This window comes from Lipophrys pholis, assembly GCF_963383615.2.
Source record: "Lipophrys pholis genome assembly, chromosome: 4".
In the NCBI taxonomy this organism is placed as follows: domain Eukaryota; kingdom Metazoa; phylum Chordata; class Actinopteri; order Blenniiformes; family Blenniidae; genus Lipophrys; species Lipophrys pholis.
In genome coordinates, this window is record NC_137637.1 from 29376971 (window position 1) to 29403355 (window position 26385).

A 26385-nucleotide genomic window follows, 5' to 3' on the forward strand; every position below is an offset into this window, starting at 1 on the left:
TTGTTTTTTTCACCCTAATCCTCTGCAGGTTTTATTGCCTCGTGCAGTGGCGCACATGCTTGAAGTGGATCTACTATCTATTTTACGGTAAACGGGGAGGGACTGACGTGGAGGCACACCTCTTGCTTGGAAAGACACCAGCCGAGGACCGAAAAGGCACCTTTAGCGACAAGGACAGGCCGAGCAGACTGGCTCGTCCGGCCGCAGCAGGAGGACGCAGACTCCCGGTGCGGCAAATCCGGCGGAGACTCGCGAACCGAGCCGAGTTGAGCCGAGCGCGCGCGCGGCGGCGTCCCCGCATCGTATTCGGCCCCTGCAAGATTCAGGTAATGAATGAAAACACGGGACTTCTTCCGCCGTCAGACAGCCGTCGTGTGTTGTGATGCGATGCCGGGTTGAACTCACTCACCCCCGGTGAAGGAGGCACGTTATTGCTTCCCTCGCCCATGTGTGGTTTGGAGAATACAGAGCTGCCAGCCAGGACTTTTATTTATTTATTTATTTATTTTATTTCCCTCCGTGAGCAGATGATGTGGCAGCTCCTTTTCTCCTCACCCTGAACCCATCTGCTTCTGCAGTCTACGTTACCTCTGACATAAAGAATCTAACGCCTGATCATTCATTTAAACAGTCCTGTGTGGAAAATAACCGAAATCCCTCTTGGTGTGAGACTGATTCCCTGACATGTTCAATATGTCTGCTTTTCTCTGTTTCAGACCTGCAATGCTCCTATTGTGAGAGGCCGGAGACACAGTGCTGCGGTTAAAAACGGGAAACTTTATTTCAACATGTCAGGCAACAGCAGCCCTGCAAACTCCACAGAGTTCAAGAAAACCGACTTGAGGATGAATGAGAAGAAATGCTGTAAGTCGCCGTCTCTAAGTCCCCCACAATTTTAATTTCCTCTGCCTGAGTGCTCCCTAAAGTCTACAGGTGTAATACAACACCATGTAAGATTGTTTGTTCCTGATTAAGTTACAAATAGATTCTCACGCCTCGGCTACATCTCCTCTCAGCACACGCACGCATAAGAAAATTGCCCCCTCCATCTCTTGAATTTTGCAATGCACTTATATATATATCCTTTATCTTACTCCTTAACCACCGACCTGAGCTGTTAAATCCTTCTTCAAGCAATAATGTTTTCTATTGTGATTCTCGTATCCGAACTTATGATTGCGGTGAAGTAAAAATACTCCATGTGACACCCTCTCTGCTTTCCAGGGTTTTTAAGAAAATTGCTTTTTCTCTCTCAGGATGCCGCCTCCTCTAATTTCCTCAGATCACATCACTCGGCTCAGGCCACTCACAATATTGGCGTCCGACGAGACACTTATTTTTGTCCAGTACACACATGGCCTAGTTTTCATTATCGCTGCAAAATGCACTTTTTTTTTGTTTTGCATCAGTCGTGCTGAAATGTAGATTGTGTTCCTGCTTGTTATTTTCATATCTTCACATTATCTTTCATAGAAATGGACAGGCGTTGTTCGCACCGGATTGTGCTTGATGTGTGTCGATGTGCATGTCTGTCACGTGCAGCTTGGGCTTCCTATATGACGAATTGCCCAACAGTGATTGTGATGATCGGCCTGCCGGCGAGAGGGAAGACTTACATGTCCAAGAAACTCACGCGTTACCTCAACTGGATTGGAGTGCCAACCAAAGGTGGGGTCGCGTCCGCATTGCATTTCTGTTTGTTACATGCGTCTCGTGACGTGTGAGAAACGGAGTTTGGGTCAGGAAGAGGGTCTGCCCTCTCACCTTTGACCTGATACGAACGGCGATGGCGTGGAGATATTTAGGTTTGACGGTAGAGAAGGCAGAGATGGACGCAGATGATCCGAGAGGAACAAGTGCAGCATATGGTGACTTGTGAATAATTATTAATCCGTATTAAACTTTAATGCTGAAGCGAGACACTTTGTTTGACTTCAGTACTTTATATAAGCTTAATATTAAAAAATTTTTTAAAAGAGATGCAATCGATTTATCAAAGCCAGTTTGATTATCTTGTTTAATAAAAAACCTTTCAGTGATCTGATCATGTGCATTAATTTTTTTTTCTCATTTATTATTATTTCCCTAAAATGTTGGTTATATAATGAAAAGACCTTCATCTACTTCATTTATGGCAAAAGTGCCTCTGTCCTTATAGACTGTTTTTAATTTAATTTGCTTGTTTTTAAACTATAAAACACATCGGGCCACATGTTTGCATGAATATGTACTTGAAGTTAAGAAGTTAGTGGTTTCTAGGAGAATACCGTGCATTATGTTGGTCCATATTACTCAGCATAGCAGCATAATAAAAAAAAAAAGTCAATGTTGTGTAGTGATCAAACGAAAACATTAATGCCTAAATTCCACAGTATAACCTTCAACATCAATATGAAATCAGCTGTGAATAACTCGAGAGAGAGAAACCCAGAGTACCCGATGTGCATGGTTAAACGTTGAACTATATGTGTGCCCACTAGTGTGGGCAGTGGTGACCTAGAGGGGGACTTCCTTGGGATCGGACTTTCACAGGTTCGAATCCCACTGCTGACAGGTTACCACTGTGGGGAAAGGCCCATGACCCCCCTCCAGCTCCGCGGGCGCCGTACCGTGGCAGCCCACTGCTCCTAATTTCCCCAAGGGGATCAATACAGTATGCTTGATTTCTTTCTTTCTTCTATATCTGGCCTGTCGGGGGTAACGTAGTCACAGAAAGTCGGCATACAGACTCAAAAGAAAGTGTAAATGTGTCGTGCTTATCCATCCATCCATCCATCCTTCTGTACCACTTTATCCACAACATGGTCAGAAAATGCAATCTAGAGATGCCATCACATCTCAAATGCATGCTTTTTTTTCTGGCTGTGGGAGAGAACAGGCCCAGAGAAAAACTCGATCCAACCAGGGATTTTCCAACACTGCACAGTGTAATCATAACAAGGTAAAACAGAAAGATGTGGGATGAAGTCGTTCCCCTATTGGAACGGGTTCTCCGAGACTTATCTGTGGACTGAATGACAGTGGAAGTCAACTTGGTGACACAAGTAACACAAAACCCTATAGTGATGTTGGAAAAAGTCATATTCTTTTACACACAAACCCCCTCAAACTTTTCCAACGCAAACTTGCACACCAAAATGAACCGAACCGGGACTCTGCTTACTCATGTTTTCAGCTCATTTCACAGTTCTACAAGATGTGGTTCTATATATTTACTGGAATATATAAGAGCTGGCGGCACAGCAGTGTTAACGTCGTCTGTTCTTTTTCAGTGTTTAACTTGGGCGTGTACCGCAGAGAGGCCGTCAAGTCTTATAAGTCCTATGACTTCTTCCGTCACGACAATGAGGAAGCCATGAAAATAAGAAAGTAAGTCTCATTTTATTTACCGTGAAGTGACCACGGGCACCTGATTAGCCTTTAAAAGGTGGCGTTTATATATATATCCTCTGCCCGGCAGTAGGGAGGACTGTAACATGTCGACTGTCTGAGCACCCCGGCATAAGTCTGCTTAGTATTCTGCAGCTTCCACTGCCGCATCAGTGACTAAGCTGGTTTTTTTGGGGGGGATTTTTTTATTTTTTTTTGGCAGTCAAAACTCCGTCTGGGTCAGCCCAGACTTAATACCTCCTCACACTGATAAACACACACATCACAAAGTGTCACCGACACGTTTCCATGAAGGGCCTTTATCTCCTTTTGTGGTTTTATCTGGTTGGTAGTAATTGACATGTGGGTTTGATGCACGCAGCCCTCGTGAAAATGTGACAGACTCGTGACAGGGTCCCAGTGCTGAATTGTGACCTAGATATTAAAGAAGCTGCCGCTGTCACTCTGAAGCCGACACGGGCTCTCCGGGGAGCTGCGTGGGTACACAGCCCGGGTCAAGCTGTAATGGTGAATAACTCTGAAGCGGTGTTATTTTATTACTGGATGGATCAGCTCACCCGGAAAATCTGACCACGTTGAGAAAATGCGACTGAGAAAAGTCACAGAGTCACCTCCTTTTTTTTGAGTTACGTGAAAATGGAAGATTGGCTGTGAGTGATTTCATGGGAAGAAAACAACAGCGTCTCTTTGTGAACTGCCTCTGATTTGGGGAAATAGTTTTACAATTTTTGGAGTGCAAAAGAGAGAACTACTCTGATTACTTTGTTCTCGTGTGACTCTCAGCAAGACAAAATACATGTATTTCCCCAAAGGATTTATTTTTTTTGCGAGAATAATAACGTGCTCTTGAGTAAATCCTGCCCATGTGCACTTCAAAGCAGATTGAATCAACCTAAAAAAAAAATATATATATATATCACTTGTCTTCCAATAGATTAGTCCAAACGAAAACACTGCACACTAGGATTTATGGATTATCCATTCTGTAAAAAAAAAATAAACACACTTAAAAGTGTCATTCGTCAGTGGTTTGTGCAAAACAATTAAAATATGTTGCACCTTTATTATATTGAATTGACAGCAGCTATTTTATCGCATGATTAGACACTTTCCACGAGGATACACCAATAAATGAGAGACATTTGAGGAAAGTTATTTTAATCAAAAGAGATGGATTTCCCTTTCACCATAAAAGATGCACATCGCTTTAGATCACCAGTACTTCTCGTACTTTTATTTATTTTTAATTTTTTAAATAGAAATCTTTAAAAAGAAAACATTAAGAATCACACTATTTGCAATATCTTTAAGTCACAATCTTAACATTGACAGGTAAACCTGAGTGAGTGTGAATCTTTAGCTTCCGATAGAGGATTGCCGTCATGTTCTGGTCTCTCTCCCGCAGGCACTGTGCTCTAATCGCTCTGCAGGATGTGAAGGCATACCTAACAGGGGACGGAGGGCAGATTGCAGTAAGCTATTTATTCTTTATTAACCCTCTTTTAAGCACATCTTCGTCCAATGCTGGCTTGTGTCTTGACGATGGCTCGTCTCCAACAGTTCTATAATATCAACAACTGAAATGCATCTGGTAGTAGAAGAGTTGTGATCCACTTTCCCGACACAATTGCCATTAAAAATCAAAACGTATGCCCATTGTCTTTCGTCTTTTCCCATTGATCAGGTCTTTGATGCCACAAACACGACAAGGGAACGACGAGACCTTATTCAAGCTTTTGTGAAGGAGAATGCATTCAAGGTGAAACTGTCTTCTCTGTATTTTTGTGATATTTTTGGAGAAAATTCATTCTATTGTACGCAAGTAAAATAGTTTCAACTTCCACAAATAGTTTGTTACCTGATTAGAAACACTGTGTTCATAGTAGACATTTCCCAAAAGGTTGTTTATTCTTAGGAGTCATCACTCTTTGTTTTAGTTTGATAAAATGGATTGTCGCCATTACGACATACTGAAAAAGTAAACTGCGTGCATATGGGTTGGAAACCCATGCATGCACAGGGAGAACATGCTTACAGATCAAGAAGCATTCAGAAAATGGATCTTCTTAGATGTTAAATTAGGAGGTTTTTTAACCCCACACATTCAGTGACAGTCTTCATATATTTGCGGGAGAACTGAAATTGTTTTGATAGTTGGAAAAGCATGCTTTCTTGTGCTTTCTTGCTTTTTGCCAGTTTCCACGATCGCTCATATATCTGTCTATTTCATAGGAAGCTACTACTCCCGGCAAGCAGCCAGTTTACTTCAGCAGTTCTAACTTTTAAGAGGTAGAAAAACGCTGTGTCTGTAAATGTTAGATTCTGCCTACCGGCACCTCTGAAGCTCGCTAACTCAAAGAGGCTATTTTCGTTGCTTCCTCTGTACGTTGTAAATTCTGAAACACTGGTTTCTTTGCAGCCAAGTTACAAAAGCTGGAGGAGTTACCGCCCCTCGCAGAGCTGTAGTTTATGTCCGGGATATAAGACCTTGAAAACTCATCTCCTATATATATATTTTCAGAAAAACATTGATTTTGGTCGTGTGACCAAGAAAGCGTCTTCATTTTTATCAGTTTCATTATGAATCAGCGTAAATAACCAGTGAGTTTCCGTTTTTCCCAACAGGTTTTCTTTGTGGAGTCGGTGTGTGATGACCCAGAAGTCATTGCTGCCAATATTCTGGTATGATCCTATGCCACCTTTGTGACTTTGGTGTTTGACTGCCAACTTTTTGGCCGGTCAAACCTCTAATCTATTAATACTCCGACTATCTGGAGTGTCATGCTGGAGCTATGCACTTCACTCACATTGTTTGAATGTGTCATATGCCTGTGATAGGAAGTGAAGGTGTCCAGTCCAGACTACCCCGAAAGACACAGAGAAAGAGTAATGGGTGACTTCCTTAAACGAATTGAGTGCTACAAGGTCACTTACCAACCTTTGGATCCTGACGACTATGATAAGTAAGAATTCATTCATTCATAAACCTTTTTTCATATTGATTAAATAGAAGTTAATAATAATCAATAGTTAATTAAAGCCGCAAAGCAGCGTTGAACGGGTCCTCGCACAACCACGCACGTTGGAACGTGGTGCACGCCGAGGTTTGGTGCACACGGATGGAAATTTGGCCAAAAATTTGACTTGAAAGTCCAATAAATTCTTTAATTGGTGGTCCTACGACTATGAATGAACATTAGCATATTTATTTGTTCAGGACAGCACTGTAATGACACGTGTGACGTTTCACGCAGATCACAGCATGTAGAGCAGAGTTATACGTCATTTCCTGTTTCATGGCGAACTATCAGATATTCACTGGAGCGCCGTGGCCACGCCCTTTAAATGTTACTCAAAACTCATCAAATTTGATCCTTTTCACCAGGAAGGCCTGTTGTATATGCCGGCTATATCTCGGGTCTCTCGGACTTAATACCTTTTAGCGTTCTCTTTCGCGCGCAACGCAAAATGGCTGTTGGGTTTTGAGTATCGGTGTCAGGGACACGTTTGTGCGGCTCAACGTGCTGCATAGGTCTACCAAATTTTTTGTACATAGGTGAAACATGTTAACTGTGTTGCTCCTCGTAGATGTTATGAATGTGAAAACAATGTAGGGGGCGCTATGGAGCCAGACACATGCGCAATGGCCATAAAATATAAAACGGTGCTGACGTGTGTGCAAATGTTCACGAAGGTTTGCATGTTTAGGCAGTCAAAAATGCAGTAGTTTGTGCAGTAGTAGAAGAAAGTATAACAATAAAAATAATAACGATAATAACAATAATATTTCCTTAAATTCAAATAGTGTCTCGCTCTGCTTGGACTCTGACCCTAATAAATTGTCCCTAAGGTATGAACAAAAAGGGAGAGAATTAGATCTTGCAAATCCAAAATGGAACACTAGGTGGTGACAGTAATCAACCTTTTAATTGGAGGATTTTTCTGGCTCCTGCAGGGACCTCTCCTTCATCAAGGTGATAAATGTGGGCCGGCGTTTCCTGGTGAACCGGGTGCAGGACTACATCCAAAGCAAGATTGTCTACTACCTCATGAACATCCACGTGCACTCTCATTCCATCTACCTGTGTCGGCATGGAGAGAGCAACCACAACGTTGAAGGGCGCATCGGAGGGGACGCTGAACTTTCCCCCCGTGGGAAACAGGTATGATTTCCCAGACTATCCAGTATAATGAGGTGGAAGAAGTACTGTGGTATGATATCACAAACACCCGATTTGTGACCCTTTTTTTTTTTTTTCAATGAAATTCTCTCGGTTGCTCGTCTGACTGTGAATCTAATGAATCTCTCACACCCTCAGTTTGCCCACGCGCTGCGACACTTCATCGATGAGCACAAGCTGTCAGACCTGAAGGTGTGGACGAGCCAGCTGAGGAGGACCATTCAGACCGCGGAGGAGCTCGGCGTGCCTTACGAGCAGTGGAAGATCCTCAACGAGATCGACGCTGTCAGTATCCTATCGCATCAACAGCCCTCATCTCAAAGCTGTGTCAATCATGAGCCGCCGTCTGTGTGAGATGAGAAGGAATTTCCCATCGCGCCATCTCTGAATGAAAACTGATATAGAGGCACCCAAAGAAATTGATGTGTCAAATTTTATGGTGTTATATTCTTGGGGTTCTGATACAAAAAGTCTTTAAAAAAAACATGTTCTGTAAAAACGAGTCTTGTTCAAAAGGATAAGTTTAAAAAATATATATATGGATAATCTATATTTTATAACATTTTGGTTTTACATAAATTGTGTAAAAAAGAAAATTTGCTGTACTTTCATGCAGAAAATATGAGATGCCATTAATACTAAACATTGTTATTACTACAAACAATTCCTGAGATGTTTGTTAAGTTAATAATATATACTTGAATGTAATTGCAAGTTTATTGTTTGAAATATATTGAAATTCTGCTAATAATCATGTCCAACCTATATTTCAAATAAATGCCCCTGCGTAACAAGGGCAACCATAAAACGAATCATCACATAAACATTTAGAGAAAATGATATACTATTTGCTCTCGACTAAAACCAGACAGAAGAAACAAGAAATCTTTTATGAAGGTGTAAATAGACTTGATATTTAAGTCGGGTAAAACTAAAATGGTTTGATGGTGTAAACCCAGCTCACTGTTTCTTAACAACGGGTGAAAAATCCAACGCTTGGTGAATTCGATAGGCAAAGTATTTGTTAGTGATTCATTCAGATTTGAGTATTTCTACCCTGGTGAAGGTTGTGTGAGATCTGAAGTCTTCAAGGTTTAGAATGTAGCTCCTTTCTTTTGTGACCCATTTTTAAAATCGCTAAGATTGCCTTCCGGTTCTCTTGTCTTCCTCCCTGTCAAACTGACTGACTTCTTGAACTGGTTTCTTTATATAGTCATTTATCTAGGTGACCAAGTCTGTCTTTGTGCTTTCTCAGACATGAATCAGAAGGATTTAAAACATTTCTCTGCTTCACCTGTCGTTACTGTTAGTTCGTGCTCATGTCATGACATGAGACATAAATGTTTTGTACGTCCTTTCCAGGGTGTGTGTGAAGAGATGACGTATGAGATGATCCAGGAGACGTTTCCAGAGGAGTTTGCTTTGAGGGATCAGGACAAGTATCACTACCGCTACCCAGGAGGAGAGGTCAGCGCCCACACTTATCTCTAGTTTGTTGTTTAGCTACAAGCTCATGCCACATTCTCAAACTGCCAGCATTTGTCATGTATGATTCCCTTGTATGTACTGTATTTGAGAATGAAATAGTTTCGTTTTCTTTTTTTCTTTTCATTAGTCCTACCAGGATCTCGTTCAGCGTCTGGAGCCGGTTATCATGGAGTTGGAGAGGCAGGGCAACGTGCTGGTCGTCTGCCACCAGGCTGTGATGAGATGCCTCCTTGCGTATTTTCTCGACAAGGGTGCAGGTTAGAATTAGTCAGAAGCGGTCCTCAAAGCGCCTTACAATGTAAAATCACCTTCACTCATTCACAGTGATGTCATTGTGTGCTCCTTCCTCCGTTCCACAGATGATCTTCCCTACATGAAATGTCCGCTCCACACAATTCTCAAGCTCACTCCGGTTGCATACGGTGAGCATTCGCATGAGAAACATTCGGGCGGGGAAAAAAAGGAACTTTTAAAGTTAATTCATCTTCTTTCTTTCTAGGTTGTAAAGTGGAGATGTTTTACCTTAATGTGGAGGCGGTAAACACACATCGAGACCGGCCTCTTGTAAGTCGCTCTGAACAGAGCTGAAGCCGTGACGTTGTTGAACTATAGCGCACTTTTTAAATTAGGCGATAAATATGAGTGTAAAATGTGCTTGTTGTCCAACCACAGCTCATTAATCACCAAATTTCAGTATTGGGTCGGTAATGTAACGAGGCTGCTGTTTGTTGTGTCTCTTAGTTTAATGCAGTTACAATCAAATTGCACATATTCCCTTAATGCAAGGCTTTGCTTCCTTGATTCCTTTCCTTACATGCATCTTTTGCTATGCTCTTTTTTTTATATCTTTAAATTTGGCCTGGCTGGAGCTGTTAATCGTTGATTTTGAAACCTACCTCAGTTGAAGCTGTGGCTGAGCATGCGATTTCGCTTGGCTGATCTGGTCATTCCCTTCTCTCTGGTTGCATCGTGACTTAAACAAATATCTTAAGGATACACCAATCAGCCATAACATTATGACCACTTGCAGGTGAAGTCAACAACAAAAATAATGTCTCCTTCATGACACTTGTTGGTTGATGTCATATATTTGGTAGCAAATCAACTTTTCATCCTCATAGTTGATGTCAGAAAGAGAATAATTGAGCGTAGGGAAGTCAGTGAGTTTAACTGGGTCAAATAGAAACAGTTCCAGCTAGAAGACCTGGACAGGGCACCTCTAAAATTTAACTACCTGTGCGGTGTCCCCAGTCTGTAGAGGTCAGTATCTTTGAAAAAATGGTCCAAGGGAGGAGAAGCAGTGAATCAGGATCAGCCAAGGCTCGTGTGAAGGAATGGTTGACCGATGTCGTCCAGTCCAACCGAGATGCTGCGATCGCTCAACTTACTGCATAACTGCTGGTTTTGATAGAAAAGTGTTAAAAGCACAGTACATCGCAGTTTGATGCATGTGGTAATGATGTAATGGCTGATCGGTGTCTTGTGCATTTGAGTTGATTTCTGACATTTCTTTCAATTAACAACATTTCTATGTCTTGACTGTAATGCATTTTGGTCCTCTGAGGGCAACCAGGGTGGTGCTGCTCCTGTTCACTGATGGTATCCATTGTGTGGAGGAAAAAGGGTTTCACTCGCTGGAAAATCTGGTTCAACTGTCTCAAGTGTTGCTGAGTTTGGGCGTGCTGCTGTGTCTCGTCAGGTGTCCCACACTGTTATACGTTGCCAGGTCTCTTCCTTTAACGGCTGCGGTATTTCATCTTCTGCCAGGGTAAATTCCCGAAGGACTCAGTCCCCTTACATCGGCGGAATAGTTACACCCCTCTGTCGAGTCACGACCAGGTCAAGCGGCCCAGGCTCTACAGCGCAGGCAACCAGCCCTGGCTCCCACTCGCCCCCACCCCGGTGGCTCTGATGCCAGAGGGACTGCAAAGCCAAGTTAGTGACACAGTCGCAGGCTCCCCCTCGAGATTTCTCACCATCAGCTGTTCTCGATCGTCTCCCACCACAGTCGTAACCCTGTTTGACATTCCCTTACCTGGTCTATGGATCCCCGTGTTTCAACTGATGTACATGAAATCCACCTATCCATCTGTCCTCCTCTATCAGGGCATGTGTTAACGTAGTTTTTCTCCTATCAGATGTTTGTCTTGCATGATCTCTGCCTCATCTCCGGGCTGTTTCCAGCTTGAATATGCAGACCAGCATGCCAAGTGTTTGCTGAAGAAAAGTTCCACATGGAGTCAACCTTTACTGGATAATAGAAGACACACAAACATCAGCGACACCCCCTAAACTACTTTGTTACAACCAATCATAGACATATATGCATCAGTCTACTCTCATCTATTATATAGCTGTTGAGTTCAAATGAATCAAAACCTCATCCTGGCTCAACAAAACAAAAATAATCTGATTTTATACACTGAAAAATGAAAGAAATTTCAGATGGAGAGAAAGTCTTTAAACTTTAAGGTGCATATTCATTTAATAAATGTATATTTGTTGGCATTGCCTTGTGAGTGCAGTGCTTCAGCCTTTCTCCATATCTCTATATGTCTCTTTCTCTCCACATCTGTCTTACAGACTCGGATAGGAAGCGGTTGTCTGTAAGTATTCTGGCGGTGGAGTACATTTCCCCAAACATTCATTTTCTTCCCCATTATTCCACTCATGCCACTTTAACTCATGTTGTTATATGTTTCCATAGCAATGTATTTATTTTCTGTTTCTCTGACAGATCAGACATTTTGCACTGAGAACGTTGTACTCAGCTTTGGTTCGTCTCAGCAGCCTTATCGACAGAAGTCTCATCATTTTGAATTATTTTAAGATCTCATTATACACCGTGTCTATAATGTCAACGGCTTCAATAAAGTGCTTTGATAACAGTTCTTAATACACCAAAATATATCCTGTGAAACAGTGATTAATGTACAGCATTATAATAGAGGGAAATACACGGAAGGGGATAATGAGATTATTAATGAATTACTTACTGAGAACACATTAATATAGCACATAATGGCCTAATTTTCAAATTTAAACCTAAAGCTCCTGGGCTGCCTGGGAAGCTATTAGCTTCCTCACACAGGGTTTGCTCCTGTAAGAAATTAATTGGCGAACATAAGTGACTTTTTTTTTTTTTTTTTTTTTTGTTCCTCCCATCGAAGGAATCCCTGTGCGAAGGAGATGACTTTGACAGCCCAGAAGAAACTAGTGGCTGTGTCCGCTTCTGAGTGAAGGAGATGGAATCGACTCGAAGCCTTTGCTCATGTTGAAGTGTGGACGTTGTTCGGGTGCCGTCGATGATTCAAAATACATAAATACACGTGGGTTATTTTAGCCTCTCTTTTCAGTATAAGGCCATTTAAGCACGAGGTGACGATGTTTTTATCCGTCTCAGGCTTTTTGTCCGTCCTCTGCATGCTTTGAACTAGAAGCCTTTTTATTAGTGGCATAAACACATTATGCATGTCCACCAAAATAAAGCAACCAACCCAACAGAACCAAACATATTACCAGTGTGGCAACGGATCCTCATCATCTCACAATTCAATGCCTTACTGACCTGTAAATGTATGATATACTGTATTTATGTGTAGAACAGTTCCACTGAATGTAAAGCTTCGAGTTGTGATCGAAAAAAATCTGGTTTCGTGATTACAAAGAGGAGGTATTATGAAGTGGATGCTACAGAAATATTTTTGTAATGCCAACACATCTACACTGTTTGAACAATCAGTAGTTATGATTCTTGTCAGGTGTGTTACTAAATCATCCTCTGTTTAAGTCTTAATTTAAGAAAAATGTGTTTGTCAGGTGCCGGACAGTCGAAGTACCTTATTAAGATTTTTTTCCATAGATATTAGAAGTATTATATTTTGAATGTGTTGTTAAAAAAAATCTGTTATGCGTTACCGGACATACTATACTCCAGGAAAGCAAGTTTGCAAACTTATGGTATTATAATACTCCATATATCTCTTGTTCTTCTTACTTCTGTATTCAGTAAAGGGACTTTGTTTAACAAAACAAGCCATCTAATGTGTTATCTGTTTCTTGGCGTTTGTGATCATGTTACAACAGCATGTATGAATGGCATCATGCTATTTTTCTCCCTTAACGCACACTATCTTTTTGTTTAATTTAAAAATATAGAGTGGTTTAAGTCAAGTCCAGTTGCAAATGTTGATGAGTTATTGCCCTGCTCAAAGCAGCCCACTGTGCCTTTTAAGCAGACAATAAAAGTGAATTTTGAAGGGACGAGACTTTTGGCCTGTTCTGTTTGGTTAAGTGGGCTTTCTGCGTGATGAATATTACCCTGTGACTTTTAATGTAGATTAAAAAGTGTGCTGTTTAAGTTGTACTATGTGAAATTGAAGTCATACTTATTGTTTGAGGTATATTGAGTTTCATTCAACTAAAACATGACATTTTGCATATACACATAAAGACGTGTTGACTGATTTGCAAGTTACTTCAACAAAACTGAAGTTAAAGTTCAACCCATATTTCTTTATGTCATCTGTGAGCAAATAAAGTGAGAAATATTTTATAATAATGGATAATATTTTAGCCACATAATGAAATAACAGGATTCTTTTCTGTTCCCATAGTGGTTTAAACATTGATTTTATAAATAAAAGAAAGCCTACAAGTTTGGTCCTGTTGGTGAAAATGTGGACCACTAATGTAACACAATCTAATGTTTTGCTCTGGTAGGTTTTATGTGACCAAGGTTAAAAGTGAGGCAAGAATCGGTCTTATTTACTTTGGTCTCCAATACAAAATAAACTTTTATGTTATTTTATTTTTAACACTCAAAAGAAGCCAATTTCACTGCTTTAGTTTGTTGTGCTTGTATGCTTAATTGAATTTCGCCTACATGTTATGGGTTTTTACAGGAAATAAATGCTCTGGGTCTCTGTGAAGAAGACATTTTGAAGTATTCATCCTTTTGTTTGACGCTTCTGGAGAAAAGCCAACATTTATCAAAAGTAAACGACGAAAAGTGAACACTTTTAACATTTTCGCACAAACCGCTCTCCACTACAAGACTGACGGGTACGCGCGTGGCCGCGCTGCGCGGTGACGTCAGGAGGACGCACGGTGACGTGCTCACTGGACGTTTATTGTTTAAGGCAGGCACCGCTGCAGTCAACGACAGGTAAGAAAACACAGCTTTATACATAACGAGCCTCATTATGTCCACGGCCTTGTTGGCAGACTAGTTTTATTCTTTGATAAAAGTGAAACGGTTCAAGGAAACTGTCCAGTTTGCGGCCAGTTAGCCGGCAGGATAGCATTGCTAACGTTAGCGGATGATACTCGATAGCTGCAATCTGCATTCTCTTTGACAGCGGTCCTGTTAGTTTCTTTCTCACATTTTCAGCTCCAGAGATCTTTAAAGTTTTCACTGCGTTATAAAGAGTTCTGAGTACATTTTTTATTTTTTTTTATTTTATTTTGCTGGCTTTTCGTTGAGTTTCCGTTCGCCGGTTAGCCTGCTGTCTGTGTGTCCCTGTGAAGTCGATCACGAGCAGAACAAAGAAAGCAAAACAAAAGCAACGTCGCTGTCATGTGTTTTTAACGCCACTGTTGTTCTTCATCAGCGCTTTGATTGTTGTGTTCAGATGGAGCGATTGTGATCTAATTGTCCCTGGTGGGATCTCTGAACCACACTGCTGCTGCATGCATACAAATTCAGCCCACCATGTTAACCACAAGAAGAAAAAAAACAACACACAAATTCACGTTTTTAGAGGAAGTAGTTTGGATTTATTTATTTTTTTACACGTTTTCTAAAACTTTCATGTCCATATGTTTTATTTAAGTTGGAAAGTCCTTAAACCTATAGTTTATTGGTATATTCCTCACTGCTGGTGTTTCTCCACTGTCAGCTGATGTCTGTTAATCCACAAAGTCTGTCAACAACTTTTTCAAACAATTCAAACTGAAGGAAGTCATGGGCAACTTCAGAAAGCTGTTGATTCAGTAACCACAACTCGTCTATCAGGTCTAGAACCCAATAGGTTTCCTCCAAAATGAGTCGGATCACAAGGGAATTGAAATGATCATTATACGTAGTTTATATTATTTCGTGTTTTGTCAACATAACAATCACTTTTAACATGCATGCCTTGTCGAAAAAGGCACAACAGCGACATTAGTTTAATGTGTTACGCAAAAAAAAACACTCAGTTTTCAGGTGGTTTCACTGACAAAAAAACCCAACTTATCAGACAATTATTAAAATAATGATGTGTCTGTTTTGTTCCCCTTGTTCTTGCAGGCAGGATGTTGCGGCTACGCTGTAAGACCAAAAATGGGAGCCACATCATGCAGGGCTTGACTCATCAGTCCTGTGTGCAGGAGTTGAAGAGGAAGGTGGAAGAGCTGACCGGTATACCATGCGACGTGCAGAAAATTATGGTCGGCTACCCACCTTCCAGCCTTGATCTTCGAAATGGAGACGCCCACCTCAAGGATTACCCCATCAAATCAGGTCTGCTGTCATAGATTTCATATTAAAGTTCCCCGATTCACCGTATAACTGCTCTGTGTTTCGTGGCTCAAAGTCGTGGATTGTTTTTCATTCTTTAATTAGCTCATACTAAGATTGGCACATTTTATTGTCTTGAAACGCAAATACACAACACGAGATTTCGAGACGTTTCACGTTGAGTTTTTACAGTCATTTATTTGAACGGTTGGCTGTCTGCAGAGAGGACGGTCTTTTCTCCTTGTCTGTACAAACTGTCGGCAATGACGCTGTCGTGCCATTGCTGTCTCATCCCCTGCAGGAGACACGCTCATCGTTGAAGAGGAGAAAAACAAGCCAAAGCCTCAGGAACATCCCGTCGTGACTAAAGCGCCGCGCCTCGAAGCCTCGCCTGTGCTGGCACGCCGGGTGGTGCCGGCCGACAACTCCTGCCTCTTTACCAGTGTTTACTATGTGGTGGAAGGCGGGGTGTATGACCCCGCTTGCGCCCCGGAGATGCGAGGCCTCATTGCCCAGATCGTGTCCAGTGACCCTGCAGCTTACTCCGAGGCAGTGCTGGGAAAAACCAACGAGGAGTACTGCGCCTGGATCAGGCGTGACGACACCTGGGGAGGGGCCATCGAGGTGTCCATCCTGTCCAAGTTTTACCAGTGCGAGATCTGCGTGGTGGACACTCAGACAGTCCGGGTAGATCGATTCGGGGAGGATGCCGGCTACCACAAACGCGTGTTGCTCATCTACGACGGCATCCACTACGATCCGTTGCAGAAAGAGATCCCCGGCTCCGACGCCCCGCCGCAGACTATCTTCTCCACCACGGATGACGTGATCCTGGCCGAGGCTCTGGAGCTGGCGGACGAAGCTCGCCGCAAGCGGCAGTTCACGGACGTTAACCGCTTCGCGTTGCGCTGCATGGTGTGCCAGACGGGCCTGGTGGGACAAAAGGAGGCACGCGAGCATGCCAAGGAGACGGGCCACACCAATTTCGGTGAAGTGTGAAAGTTGTCTTGTCTGTGTGTCTGCCCCCCCACCCCCCCCCACGGTCACAAAAACAACCCCCGCCACCTCGTTCCCTACGCCTGGCTCTTGTCGGTCTGTCTGCTTGTGTGATCCTCTACCTCACATTATCCGGCGACGTGTCTGGAGAATCTGCAGGCACCGTGTTCAGCCTCTCAACCTGTTCAGTATTACTTTGAACTGCTGTCAGAAACGCCACTGCAGTGCGCCGATGTCATCAAACCATCGTGTTCAGTCTGCAAGGGATGGTTTGAAATCTGTTATTACCGGATCAAAAAGAATATGCAAACAATTCTTAGGATTTGTTTTGATCTGGCGTGGCTCGAGGTAATCCTGATGGTTCGCACCGACTTGCCTCTCCTCGCCCAGGACTGATAAACAAACAACCACTAAGAATTATTTGCACCGTTACGTGATCCCTTTCACTGTTGTCTTAAACGCAGCACACCAGGTTTGACTGTTATTCACCGTGTTTGTCATGTAGCATGTTTTGTCTTTTTTGTTGTTGTTGTTTTGGGGGTTGTTTTGTTTGCTTGCATGTTTGTTTGTTGTTTTGTTTTTTTTCCTCTTGCGGACAAATGTCAGAAATTCTTCCAATACTGAGATGATTTAGTTAAACTTTAGATATCTGAACTATTCAGTAGAGATGGCCTGTGTTCATGCTGGATTCATCTTAACATCTCATCTCATCTGCATTTATTGAGCGGTGGCCATTGAGACTGAGCTTATGCATTTTTTTTTTTTTTTGAAGTACCAGAACATATTGCAAGCTGTGGTCCAAGTTGGAGTGACGGTGCGTGTGAACCTTCTTGTTTTTAATGTCATTTCTCTGTGGGGCTTGTTTTTGAATGAGACAAACCGTTTGAAAACAAAACCATAATGGTGCTGAAAACAAAACTCTGTAGCTCATACTTTTCCTTCATGGATACGACAGGCTTTCAAGCTTCCTTTTTTTTTTTTTTTCCCTTATTTGAGTGTGCAAGTTTTAAAATGTCATGATGCTGTAAAGACTCATCTTTATTAAAAAAAAAACATGTTTTATCTTGAGAGTTTCGATGAGCACTCGGAGGCTGACGACAAACGTGACGCGTGACTGAGGCATGCTGTGTAACATCACTTCGGCTCACTAAGTGAATTTAACGTTCAGGTACACGAGTTCCTTTTTTTTTTTTTTGTTTTGTTTTAATAGTTGCTTTAAGTTTAATGGTTGACTACAACACGGAGGCGCATTTCGGTTTAAAATGTAGTGCATGTTGTCCAAATACTGCCACTACGTTCCACTCTACATTTTGCACAACTGGAGCATGTTCTCACTTCTCATCGTCTGCTGATGCACACTGCCTACGAGGATGACGCACGTTCCCGTCTATGTTGAGCGTCACTACCATGATGACCAGATCATGGCCTATCAAATGAGGGATCGGCTCCCGTTTCATTGTGGCCTCATGCTGTGCACAACCAGTATTTATATTTCACAACTCTGCAATGGGAATCCTGGTTGCTCATTTGTTGCCAAAAGCTTTTAAGTTTGAAGGTGAATGATGCGACTGGAACTTTCTTTTTGATTTACCGTTAGTTGTGGTTGGGGGAAAAAAAAGAATTTAAGAATTTTTTTTTTTTTCTCAATACATCTTTGAATGTGAATCGCTAAGAATTTATTCTGCACCCCACCCCATTTTTTTTAACATTTGGTAATATTGTTTGATTTTAATAGTGTTATGGATTAATAAGCTTACATTAAGGTGAAATGGGTTTGTATTTTTTATTTTTTTTCATTATCAAGTTCTCATGACTAACAATAACAATGAATGTTGCTCACAAAGCACTACAGAAATAACTGGATTTACTTGATTTTATTTTTATTTTCTTCAGTGTTGTGTCACAATTAAAGGTTATAGCCAAGCGTGTTGTGTCCGCCTCATTTTGTGTGCAAATGTTTTTCACTTTTGTTTCCTGTTTTTGTAATTTTACAGAGTTTGAAAAGGTGACGTGTTAAAAGTAATTTTGAACCTACAGGGAAAATAGTATTAAAAAAAAAACAACATGAGGCTAGTTATGAGTCATTTCTGTTACTCCTATTTATGTCCCGATTCCCTCAGGAATTGAACCCTCATTGACCGGATAGCACTGATCCTGCACGATCATGGTGGGATTACACTTCCTGCATGTTATTTAAAGGACAATCTACAGGCTCTTAATGGGATTTAAGATTTATGCGCTTGCTGTTTGACCAACTGCAGCAGCTCCATACTACAGGGAAGATGTCCAAGAGCTCCTGTGCAGCTATTATTGCCTTACCAAGCAATGATTAGATAAGCGATGAGACTTGAATTAAACCTTATTTCCATTTGTGTAACATATCCCTCTATTGGGCTTTGGTCATGACTTAAATTTAAATCTAATCGGAAAAACCATGGATATAACCATAATCTAAACCTGCATCCATTCAGTGTGCCACCGTCTCTACAGGTTGGAAAAGTTTATTTTAATCTGATGGTGGGATTTCAGTTTGAACCAAAGTAATTGGCAGGAACAATGGTATTCATGTGAGTCGGCCATTTCAACTTGGGTTCTGTTGGTGAGAATGTTTTTGATATCCAACATCACTTTGTAGGAACTCTTCAAAAATAATGCAAAAACAAGCTTGTAATCATATAATGTATTAAGAAGTGATTTTCGATGGTTGATAGCATCAAAAAAATTTTTTTTAAAAAGAAACAGAGGACTGAATGAAACACATTTGAAATAATGATTAATTATTTAACCTGCTTGGATCAAAGCTGCATGTTTGTTTTGTGCACATCCCTATACCACCTTTCAAATGCGCTCCTGGTTAAGGGCCTTGCTCAAGGGCCATTAGTAGCATATTTACAGTCACAAGTTATCTTCCTTAACTTCCAAGCGAAGGTTGGGCTTCTTTAATTATGGTGGGTACCGCATAGGTGTCATCCCCTCTATCAATGGGCCAATGAGTGATTAATTTAATCAATGCATTTGATCTTGTACAACTTAAAATGCACTTTTAAAATATTTAACAAATAATTGCATTGTGTTCATTTAAAAAGATATATATATATCCTCTATGATCACCAGTTTTGCTACTTTTTTTTTTGCTGTTTTTGCAAAATGTTTGTTTTTCCAGTTTCCCGTCAAAAAGAAAAAATGTTGCATAACAAAACAAAATTCAATTTTTTTAAAAAGTCAGAAAGTACACAACAAAGATACGCGCACACACATTGTACTGTAGAATATGAGTTATGAATTAAGGATTACTATAAGTAATGGAAACAGATTACGGGTTCTGTAACAGGGAGGACAACAGGTCACGTCAGAGGCAGGATGCCGCTCTCTGATTGGCTGAAAGCCTAAAGCACAAAGTCCCCCGTGCAGGTGTCTCAGGCCAGTCTCTCGAGGAGCAGCGGAGGGAGTGAGTGACCGTCGCGCGCCTTTTCAGAGAAGGTATGTGCCTGATTAATGCCACAATTTCATAGAAAACTAGAGCTTTGGGAAATGTTAGACTACTTAAATACGTTTTAGGCTTATTATTGATATTACGATTATTTATTGCAAAGGTCATCTCAATCATGACTGGCAAATGATGGCAAGCCAAACATTTCTAGTTACATAAAAAAAGAAAAGTTCCCCCAACTTGTTTTAAATGTTTATATTTAGTACCATAATGTTTTCAGCATCTTATGGACTTGTTGACCAAGATGCCATTTTTAGACACTCAGTGTACTCGCTATTGTCCGGGGGGATGTAAACTGATAGACAGACTGTAAGTCAGATGCATTTTAATTTCAAGATAATCATGTGATGCCAATTGTACTTGGTGCCTGAGGTACTACAATGAAATTCAAGAAGAACATTGAAGGCCCTCCCTGTTACATAATCCCTTGTGATCATCGCATTGAAGATAATAAACTTTTCCAACTGCCTTTTTTTTTTTTATTTCTTTACAACTGCAATCAAAACAAACTGCAAACACTAAGATATTATTGTCCTGAGCACTGCTCCATGGCTGTCGCATTTATTGCTTTAACTTCTGCCTCATAGAACAGTGTGTTTGCTCATCCTGTCCTGGTTTCCATGGGTGTTGCTACTGTTTTGACAGATGTAACATACCAGGTTTTCATAAATTCTCATTAAAGTATAAAAGGCTTGTGCTCTGGATATGGTCAGCGGAGCTAAATGGCCAAGTTTTCTCCTGTTAAAAGAGCAGAAGCGATCAGTCACAATAACTGGTTTCGCAGAGTTTCCACCGCTCAGAATTACCTCTTGACCTGCATTCAGCAAGACAGATGGGTACAATTACATATGTGGATGTCACCATGGCAGCTTCAACATATGGAAGGACATGGCAAAGCATTAACACTCAACAGAAGTGCTTTTGTGCCTCCGCTGGCCTCCCTGCCAGCCAGTGCCTCCCGTGTGTTGAGACTTCACACAGGGGTCCCTTTGTACTATCACAATCTTCTCTTCTACATTACTATCATACCTTGAATGTATTTAAGCAGTAAAGTTTTTCTCTTTAAAATTGTCATGCTGAGCCACTATTCCTTCAGTCTTCATATAGCTTGACAGATATGCTTTGATCCAAATTCATTTTTATCAACAAAAAAAACTCTGGCATTTACAAAGAATGGGCTTTTTCTGTGCAATAACAAATAAGAGTAAGCCAACATGGTCAAGCTGGATATCATGTAACTTTGGGGAGATCATTGCGGCAGTCCTCCATTCCCTGTGAAACTGATCCGGGGAAGGGAGATTAGGAGGGCCATGTGTGCTGTAATCTAAGTCACATGCAGTAAGAAGACTAGTTCGATATCTGTCAGAAGCACACGAAGCTAAGGGAGAGAGCCTTTCTGTGCCGGCGAAGCACTGCAGTCATCAGAAAGGCTGTGTGCGTGTGCGACACGCCAGCAGGTTATAGGATCCTGATCCATGTAGACATGAATGTGTTAAAAGCCACAAAACAGAGAAACTATTATTCATCCTTTATAAGACAAAGTCGGCCTCTGAAGGCAAACTAAAGTGATTTGAGCCTTGTCAGACATTTCAGGTGATTTTTGTTCAGTTCTGCAAACCGTTGGTCAAGAGTAACCAATCTATAACAATGAGCTGTTTAAGTTGATTATACAGTTAAACATTTAGTAGCTTAACACCGGTTATCTATTAGTTTTTTTGTATTGCTGACACAACAATAAGGATATTCTTGTTTGAAAACTCGTTCTAAGCCGCTCCGCCTTAAAGCGGTCTGGACGAGCTATAGGACGAAAAAGGAAAACTTATAAGCCCATTATTAATAATGTATGTGCAGTAAAATGCTACTGTTATGCAGTAACTCTTTTTTGTATTTTTGGGGGCAAGCCTGTAAACACAAACTGCCACAATAAAAGCACCTGATCATGATGAATCAAGGCCGAAGTTTTGCACTCTTATGTAAGTTTTTCTTATTTTTTAATACAGTTTTGTAAGTTCAGGGCGACTGTAGGTCCTATTCAGCCCCACAAAACAAAACAGCAATTTATTTTTACACTATGGGACGATTAATCTAAAAGAAGTCACGGTCAACAAAGAGATTAAAGGTAATCTCTTTGTTGACTTAATCCTGGATTGTCCTTATGTACCTTTAATGTATATGTTGTCTATGTGAACTCAGGGTGCTTGAACCACTTTGGTAACGATCACTAGTCACACGGTGTGTAAAATCAAATGTCCCACTCATTTGCTAACATGTAATTGTTACTTGTTTTTTCTGTCGTCTTCTGAAGACAACCTGAAGACATCTTGTCCTACAGAGATGAAACTAAGTTTATCTAAAACCCTAAAATGTGACAGATTCTGTTTCAGACATTTAAAGTGAAAAGTCAACGTCTTCCCTTTGTATTCTAACTGAGATTAATATTCATCTTGGTTCTTGTCGCGCTTTAGTTTGTTTTGAACCCTTTTGAAATCCTCTCCAATCAGAAAGCAATGGAAAAACCTATTTCTCAAACCAGGGCTGAACTTTTCCATACAAAGTTGGACTTCCCAAACAAGTCCCAGACTCACATAAGTCGACACACTAAAGCCTGGACATTTTACATATGGACTATTTTTTTTTTTTTAACCAAACCCGAACTCCTTAAAACAAACTCAACCTTGAAAATCCACACCATTATTTTTTTATTTTTTTGTCAACACATATCTGCACTCTTCATAGGCAGACCTAGATTCTTTAAATAGGATTCACATTCTTTATTCCACACTTGAACTTTTGAACGTAAACATTTCAGTATTTGAATTACGCCTGGATGTATAAAACTACAGCTGAATTATTTAAAAGAAGCCCAGACTCTTGTTACTAGACACTGTAACGTTTCAACAACAACTGGATTCTTTCGGCCTGACCAGGACTCAAGAGCCTCAAATTAGGCAGCGACCAAACCGGGATATTTTAAAATAGTCGGTTCAAGGTGACAGAAGATGAAGCTTTGGGGGGAAAAAAAAAAAATGTATAAGGTCCTATTTTTTGTTTTTACATTACAAATGTTACCGTTTTGGATTTTGTGGAAATCAGTTCGTACGTTTGCCATTAAAATGAATATTTTGCCAAAATAAATTTGACTCTATTTTTTCTATTATCTCACAGGGAAAAATCGTCTCTTCTACTATCCTTGGACAAGTAGGTTACTAAAATGCCCCAAAGTGATACCTGGCCAGGCGGCACTGGGTTGGAGCCGATGTACGGCATGGAGAGCGCTGGGAGCTGCGACAGTGTCGTCAGTGCTCATTCTGGCAGTGTAAGTAATAAAAGACTTACCAGCTTTAATCTTTGGATCTGTACAGTTCTGCTACTGCTTCTGATACGAAACCACTTGAAATGCCGAGACTAAACTACGTTGACGACTCCGAGCTGAACTATAAAATTTGGATGTTGTGCGTCTAGTGAAATGTTTTTTTGAATATCCTGTTGTGACTTTTTCATCATGAGGAAACTATTACCCGTGTGTTTTTCAGAGTGACGACAGTCTCGACCACCTGTCTGCAGAAGAAAAGGCCTGCCTCATGTTTTTGGAGGAGACCATTGATTCTCTGGATAACGAAGAAGATAGTGGATTGTCAAATGACGAACCTGACCAACTGCCTGTTCCTGGCAGCCTTGCTTCCAAACTGGCAGATCTGTCAGCCTCGATGAGCAAAACCAAGATGAACGGTGAGTTAATCTCTGGAATTAGCGATACAGTAGTCCACTAGAAGCTTTGAAGGGAGATTCGTTGTGTTTGTAGTGACAGTTGCGCTTGCTTGTCTTTCAGGTTTGGATGAACGTGCGTCTCGGAAAATCAATAAGGACAATGTTGAACCCAAGCTCATTTATAGCTACCTGGTTCCTACGCCCTTTGTTGCGGCAAACAGTGCTCCGTGTTCCATATCCGGTCCTAAAACAGTCCTCTCTCTGCCTCCTGTCACGTCTAAAAGCAGCACACCCGGTCACAAAGACAAGCAGAAATGTTCCAGCTCCCCAGTACCTACAGAGGTTGAGGTTGCAGTACCCCCCCCATCAAAATCACAGGAGTACTCAGGTAGAACAGGCGATGGTCCTCTGCCGAGAGGACCTCTGTCTTACGAGGCTCTTGTTCATCTGCGGAAAAGTGCTTCGGCAAAAAAAACTCCTTTGTGTCCCACTATTGATCACACTATTGACTCGGGCAAGCCCGCTCCGACACCAGTGGCTTCAAATCTTAAAAATAATCCAAGATCTGGCAAATCCCACACAGAGGCTCCCAAATCTAAGGCAAGCACTCCATTTGTGCTCCCAAAACCCCAAATCATTCCCGCCAATGTTCCAGTGAAAGCGCAAAATGGATCCATGCCCACAGACTCCTCAAACAGTATCAAGCATGCGAAAGATCCCCCAGTGGTAAGAGTTGAGGCTTTGCACAAGTTGGGTCTCGTGACAGATGAAGAGCCCGAAAATGATGACGTAGCTCCCCTGCCTCAGCCCAAATCTCACTCCTCTTTGGACCCAATGCCCAACAGATTCACAAGAGGTCCGCCCAATAGCAATACATCCAGGAGTCCGTCCTTTTGTTACTCCCAAGTGGCCACAGAGCCGAAGAACAGGCCGCTGCAGAGCAGTGCCAGTTTCCATCACTACTCCAGACGTGACCAGCAGCCTGTGTCTTCATCACATCCCACACAACCCACCGGGTCGAGGAAAACTGGTATGGAGCGTTCGGCCACCTTGGATAACTGCCCTGAAAAGAATCCTGTTGCATCTGCAAAGCCGGCAAAAACCAGCTATACCTCCCCACCCAGAGCCCCGGAGCCATCAAAGTCCCAGCCTGCATCCCGAAACCCCTCAAACGTGGTGGGATACACGGTGATGGTGGTGCCTGGGATGGGGGCTGATCGAAAAGAGGCTCTGAGAAAGCTCGGTTTGCTCAAAGACTGAAATCACTGAACGGCAGACGTTTGACTCAACAAGTATAAAGCGGGAATTTTGGTACAATGGCACTTTGGCAAACCGAAGCGGAACTCCAGGATGAAGAAGAGGAAGATTTTAAAGAACGACACGAGCACTCTCCATTTAATGATAACTTTAGCAAAGCTTTACGCTCAGAAGTGTGTCTCCACAATTACCGTCAAGAGTAAATGAAAAATACGCACTCATTTTAAAAACCGGTTAAGCTCAGCGCACCTGCTGAAAATCACATCTTCCTGCGTTTGCTTTAGTGAACTTAATGTAGGCAAAGCCCAACAAAGCACAGCACTATAGTGAATTAGAGTGCACACGGGTGTGAGCACCAATCAAGTCGGTATCGTTATGCTTGTTTCACAATTCACAGATGTGCCTGTTAGATTATTGAACGCACTTGCTGGATCAAAGATCAAAATTCGAGCTTTTCATCATTATGAAGCCATTTTTCATTGTTTAGTAGCTTTTTTTGTTTTCCTCCAATCTGTAATGATAAATAAGTAACCTGTTCCATTTTGTTTTCATACTGTATACATGGCCTTAAATGTGTGTCCATGTAATTGCCTTCATTGTCTAAGACCTCCAGATGAGATTGTGTAAGTAGTATTTCTACACGCTTTCCTTTTTTTCATACATGTCACTAATAATAATAATAATAAAAATATGTGTGGGTCATTTTTTGCATATTGTTTTTTTATTATTATTTTTTTTAATTGTAAAAATAGAAATACAGTCAGAATCTAAAGCCAACATTTTTGATTAATGACACCTTGTGTCTTAAAGTCACTTTAGTTTGACTTTTTATAATAATTCCAGCGTCCCCACAGAGCTTCTGACTTAAACAAAGTCTGTGAACCTGCATAGTTCATTCAGCAATCTTGTTACATGACTGTCAGTCAAGCTACTCGTCTTACACGCCGTTCAAATGATGAGGAAGCCGACTCAGCTGTTCTTCCATTAGCCGATTATCCAGAGCGCCACCTCCCCGTGAACTTAGGAGACCGACGCCGTCCTCTCTCCGTTTCCTCAACATGCCTCACGTCTAACATTTCCAAATTGGTTTCGGTGGCTGGTTTCAATGGCTTGGCGTTTATTGCGTAACAGCCTTAAAGCCTCTCGATTGGTGTTTGTTGAATTATCGTAAGAGACTACTACAGTGGCCTTCTGTTTAGTTTCTTCTGTGTAATGGACCCACCCAGAGGGCCGGTCTGGGTTTTGTGTTTCTACACACAGGCAAATAAAGGGTGTCAAATTTTTTTTTTTGAAACTGACACGGCTGTCTGCCGCTCAAGTAATATTAAACAATAGAGAACGAAATCAGGCCATAACCGAGACGAGAAATATGA

General features: G+C 41.5%; 3 protein-coding genes across 7 annotated transcripts; all 3 read left to right on the plus strand.

Moving 5' to 3' along the window:
• The first annotated feature begins 106 nt into the window (after window positions 1-106).
• pfkfb2b (6-phosphofructo-2-kinase/fructose-2,6-biphosphatase 2b) lies at window positions 107-13461 on the plus strand. 5 transcript variants are annotated; one of them, XM_080461304.1, is made up of 17 exons: window positions 122-326; window positions 717-864; window positions 1543-1668; window positions 3273-3369; window positions 4796-4862; window positions 5075-5149; window positions 6016-6072; window positions 6229-6353; window positions 7346-7553; window positions 7710-7856; window positions 8934-9038; window positions 9187-9316; window positions 9419-9481; window positions 9559-9623; window positions 10827-10994; window positions 11643-11665; window positions 12230-13461. In XM_080461304.1, exons 2-17 carry the CDS (start codon window positions 789-791, stop codon window positions 12297-12299), a joined length of 1602 nt encoding a protein of 533 aa, XP_080317430.1. In that variant the 5' UTR covers window positions 122-326; window positions 717-788; the 3' UTR covers window positions 12300-13461. The 5 variants fall into 5 exon arrangements, with proteins under 5 accessions (XP_080317431.1, XP_080317430.1, XP_080317432.1 ...); XM_080461308.1 differs by lacking the exon at window positions 11643-11665 and adding an exon at window positions 2481-2653 and having other exon boundaries at window positions 137-326; window positions 12230-13425; XM_080461305.1 differs by lacking the exon at window positions 11643-11665 and having other exon boundaries at window positions 107-326; window positions 12230-13425.
• Window positions 13462-14165: 704 nt separating this feature from the next.
• Window positions 14166-18483, plus strand: yod1 (YOD1 deubiquitinase). The gene is made up of 3 exons (XM_080460841.1): window positions 14166-14226; window positions 15352-15564; window positions 15863-18483. The coding sequence occupies exons 2-3, from the start codon at window positions 15357-15359 to the stop codon at window positions 16558-16560; spliced, it is 906 nt and encodes a 301-aa protein (XP_080316967.1). The 5' UTR covers window positions 14166-14226; window positions 15352-15356; the 3' UTR covers window positions 16561-18483.
• A 1497-nt stretch (window positions 18484-19980) lies between these two features.
• On the plus strand, window positions 19981-25713 carry LOC308108156 (specifically androgen-regulated gene protein). The gene is made up of 4 exons (XM_080460911.1): window positions 19981-20037; window positions 23213-23363; window positions 23581-23776; window positions 23877-25713. Exons 2-4 carry the CDS (start codon window positions 23259-23261, stop codon window positions 25013-25015), a joined length of 1440 nt encoding a protein of 479 aa, XP_080317037.1. The 5' UTR covers window positions 19981-20037; window positions 23213-23258; the 3' UTR covers window positions 25016-25713.
• The last annotated feature ends 672 nt before the right edge of the window (window positions 25714-26385 follow it).

Coding starts and splice junctions, on each gene's coding strand:
- yod1 (XM_080460841.1), top strand. CDS start 15,357: ATGTTGCGGCTACGCTGTAAGACCAAAAATGGGAGCCACATCATGCAG. Junction 15,565..15,862: donor GGATTACCCCATCAAATCAG/GTCTGCTGTCAT, acceptor CATCCCCTGCAG/GAGACACGCTCATCGTTGAA.
- pfkfb2b (XM_080461304.1), top strand. CDS start 789: ATGTCAGGCAACAGCAGCCCTGCAAACTCCACAGAGTTCAAGAAAACC. Junction 7,554..7,709: donor TTTCCCCCCGTGGGAAACAG/GTATGATTTCCC, acceptor TCACACCCTCAG/TTTGCCCACGCGCTGCGACA. Junction 7,857..8,933: donor TCCTCAACGAGATCGACGCT/GTCAGTATCCTA, acceptor CGTCCTTTCCAG/GGTGTGTGTGAAGAGATGAC.
- LOC308108156 (XM_080460911.1), top strand. CDS start 23,259: ATGCCCCAAAGTGATACCTGGCCAGGCGGCACTGGGTTGGAGCCGATG. Junction 23,364..23,580: donor TCAGTGCTCATTCTGGCAGT/GTAAGTAATAAA, acceptor TGTGTTTTTCAG/AGTGACGACAGTCTCGACCA. Junction 23,777..23,876: donor GAGCAAAACCAAGATGAACG/GTGAGTTAATCT, acceptor CTTGTCTTTCAG/GTTTGGATGAACGTGCGTCT.